This window comes from Phoenix dactylifera, chromosome 1 (genome assembly GCF_009389715.1).
Source record: "Phoenix dactylifera cultivar Barhee BC4 chromosome 1, palm_55x_up_171113_PBpolish2nd_filt_p, whole genome shotgun sequence".
Lineage (NCBI taxonomy): Eukaryota > Viridiplantae > Streptophyta > Magnoliopsida > Arecales > Arecaceae > Phoenix > Phoenix dactylifera.
In genome coordinates this window covers 37,602,001-37,605,497 of record NC_052392.1, presented here as the reverse complement: position 1 = coordinate 37,605,497, position 3,497 = coordinate 37,602,001, and the positions used below count along the sequence as shown (strand labels likewise).

The 3,497-nt window shown below is 42.4% G+C and overlaps 1 protein-coding gene across 1 annotated transcript; it reads right to left on the bottom strand.

Moving 5' to 3' along the window:
• Nucleotides 1-484: 484 nt before the first annotated feature.
• LOC120113030 (U-box domain-containing protein 26-like) lies at nt 485-2,749 on the bottom strand. Its single transcript, XM_039133519.1, has one exon. The coding sequence runs from the start codon at nt 1,815-1,817 to the stop codon at nt 645-647; it is 1,173 nt and encodes a 390-aa protein (XP_038989447.1). The 5' UTR covers nt 1,818-2,749; the 3' UTR covers nt 485-644.
• Nucleotides 2,750-3,497: the final 748 nt, after the last annotated feature.

Genomic DNA, 3,497 nt, shown 5'->3' with positions numbered 1-3,497 from the left:
CATAAAAGGGTGAGCAAGTTCTAGCCGAGTTTTAATTTTTTTTAATGAATTTTTTAAATATATATCCTTCTAAATATGAGAAATTTTATGAATAAGCTTGTAAAGTTGCTCTTTGCATGTAGACCTTTTTATAACTTTTTTGCTGACAATGGACTGCATCTAGAATTTGCCATGAGAAAGAAAGAATATAGTATTTTTGCTGACAATGAAATGTAAAGCTGCAAGATCCCTTTAGACTAGGGTGTTGAGCTGCCATGGTGCTTGAGCTGTTCTACCAGTTAGCTATTTTTGCAGTCAGATCCCTTTAGACTAGATTCTCTCTTCTGGATTCTTATTACAGACAATGGTGTATGGAAAACCATAGGAGATATGTATGTATCACTAGGGTGACAAGGCAGTGCATTCTTGCCCAGTAGTGCTGCAGCTCAATTAAATTATAACTAGACAAGTTTCACAAATGCTCATATTCTGGTTTCCACTCGCATTGCAGAAGGAAAGGTTGCCAATCTACTATTTTAATTGATTAATGTCATATCATTGGAGGAATATTCAGAGCCTATACTTATCTCCAATCTTCCATGGCGAAAGAGAATGAGGTTATCAAACAGGGTATGATTCAGCTATTTAAGAGTGCAAATGAAGTATCATAACCACCTTTGGTCCTCATTCCACATGACTCTGAGCAGCTTCAGAAATGCTCTGGCCTTGTCTTTGGCTTTGGGGCTGGACTGGCTCTGGAGCAGCAACAGCAGCTGTGTCAATACCCCAGAATTTATGGCCTCCACTCGCATCTGTCTCGACTCGCTGCACAAGATCATTAGCGAACCGATGGCTTGCTCGCTACCCTCTTGAACAGATGAGACTCTGAACACCATCTTCACAAGGAGACCGACAGCTTCGGAATTCCTGCTCAGAGCCTTCCTTCCAGTCTCCAGTCCTAAAAGAAGCTCCAATGTGGCCAAGGCTTGAGAAACATTCCGCTGAGTTGAATTCAGAAGATACATGATCAGGCCATCGACGGCACCTTCTTTAATTGCATTGCCTCGATTGGCTTCTAAGGAACATATGCTGGAAATAGCTCTAAGAGCAGCTTCCGATGCACCGGCATCAGTTTTGTCATGTAGAAGAGCGATCAAGGCTTGCAGCACTCGCTGTGTCTGTCCCAAGACCAAGCACAGCTCGCAAGTTGCCAAAGATGTAGCAATGTCCTCTAATAGATAGCATAAGCTAGTCTTGATCTTAGTACTACCTTGTTCTAAAAGAAGCACCAAAGAAGCTAAGTAGGATTCTTTCTTCAGCATGTTCAAGGAATCCACATGGATCGAAGGTGATAGATTTAGAATGCATTCGAGGGCTAATTCCATGAGTTCAGCATTACCATGCCAGGGTGCCTGGAACAGCGTTTCTAGCAGCAGTCGAAAGAAGCCTGAGTGGATCAGACATGGAATGTCGGACTCCACCGATAGCACTCTGATCTTTCGAAGCGTCTCAAGCTTTGCAGTAACTGTGGCATCTGGGGATTGGAAGCTTTGCTTGAGGGCGGATAACTCGAAACTATCGATCGGTTTTGAGGGCTTTGGATGTGGATTGAGGTCACAGCCTGTGAGAAGCCACTGATCAATCAGGTGCTTAAGGGTGTGGTTGGGGACCAGGGACGTATCATGGAGCTTCTGCATGGTGACCGGGCACGTAAGGTTCCCTCCAGCAAGCCATTTCTCGATGCCCGGCCTGTCGTAAGTCTGGCCGGTGCTGAGAGTGACGGGGTCGGTGAATAGATCAAGGCTAATTGGACATCGGAACAAATCGGGGATGCTCATCTTTTTCACATCCAAAGTAGGAGGAGATAAATGTAGCTACTCTGCTAATGGAAAATAGAAGTTGCTGGGTATTTGGAATACAGAGCTATCCTCAAACATTATATCAACAAACGGGACTGGACAAACGGCATGGACACAGTTTACAAGCTAGCCTCAGGCAAGGCAATGGGCAACCAGGGATGGGTCTGATTCCTTTTAACAGCACCCACTCTGTTGTGCTTCTACTGAAAGATGTGGGGCTCTTCAAATACAGATTTCGGTTGGCACTTCAAATCAAATGAGGAATGGGGGAAGGAATGATGGAGTTCGATGGTTCCCTTTGTAGAGGTATACCGAGCCTGAGGAATATAAAGATAGAAAAGCAAATGAGGATTGCTGTTTTCCAGTTGTTGCCGAAGAGTAGCTGAAAGACTGTCCGAGAGGAAAGAGATTGTGCTGGAAGTGACGACGTAAACAGAGAGAAATAAAGGTAGGCTGTCGAGTGGGTATTCAGTCTAAATCACTGTTTTAGCTCTTTGGTGAGACTGGAACTATCAAGAGATGGGAGGTCAAAAGAAGGTAGTCCATTTTCAAATTGGAATCCTCTCTGAAACTGGACTCGAGAAACATAAATGAAGAAGTAAATTATATTGCAGGCAATAGATCGATCATGGAAGATAAAATTTGCAGATGAGAATAGTAGTTCATGTATTACTCACCAATGTAAACAGCCATCTTGTGAGAGATGCAGAGAAAGGAGGCACCAAGCAAGGAGGAAAGGGAAGTAGAGGGTGGTAAGCTTGGTGAAGAGGAATCATATGAGAGCACTAACATACAAACACTGCATATGGAAATTGGTTGTCCTTGTCTTGGGGCAGGGAGCATGCCACTATAATAATTGGAGAAATAGACATTCAAATCTATCTATATCAATCTAAATGATCCAGTCAAACTTACTCCATTGGACTAATTCACTGAGACACTGAATTTACTTGCTCCTAATTTTGTCTGAGAGAGAGAGAGAGAGAGAGAGAGAGAGAGAGAGTCAAGTAATTCACAAGATTCATGGGACTCGCAACTAATACATGGAAAGCAATGCACCGACCGAACCAAGAATGGATATAATATTTGTCGAAGATATCATAGATATGTACAGGGAATCCAACAAAAAGCCCGAAGTGGTGAGAGATTCACCCAAGAAATATATAAATTTATCTGGGACTAGACTCAAGCTAGTAGCTTTTAATTAGTTAATGCACCTATTAGATTGTAGTGGTTATAAAATAGCAAAACTTGGGTTGCATATGAGGACTTTGCAGTCATAAGGCCGGCAGTTCATTTAATTGGGTTTTGATTTGGCTTTCCAATGCTCATCATGCATGGATGGGCTAATTGACATGCATTAAATTATGCACCAGCGCATGTGCATGACCTCACATGGCTCCTAAATACTCTTCTCCCTGATCAATCTGACTTGCATATTTGCTCAGTGTCATGGTGTCTCTCGGCAACGAGGACATGCAATTACTAATACTCTATGGTGCCTTTTTTTTTAATTATTCAGGTCTAAGTTTTTGAAATGCACCGTCCAAGAGTTGAATCCAAGATGTTTAATTACCAAGCAAAATACCGTGACCATTGGCATTCGTGCAAGTTTTATCATGTTATTAAACAATAGTACCATTAAATGTTAGAGGTTTC

Coding starts and splice junctions, on each gene's coding strand:
- LOC120113030 (XM_039133519.1), bottom strand. CDS start 1,817: ATGAGCATCCCCGATTTGTTCCGATGTCCAATTAGCCTTGATCTATTC.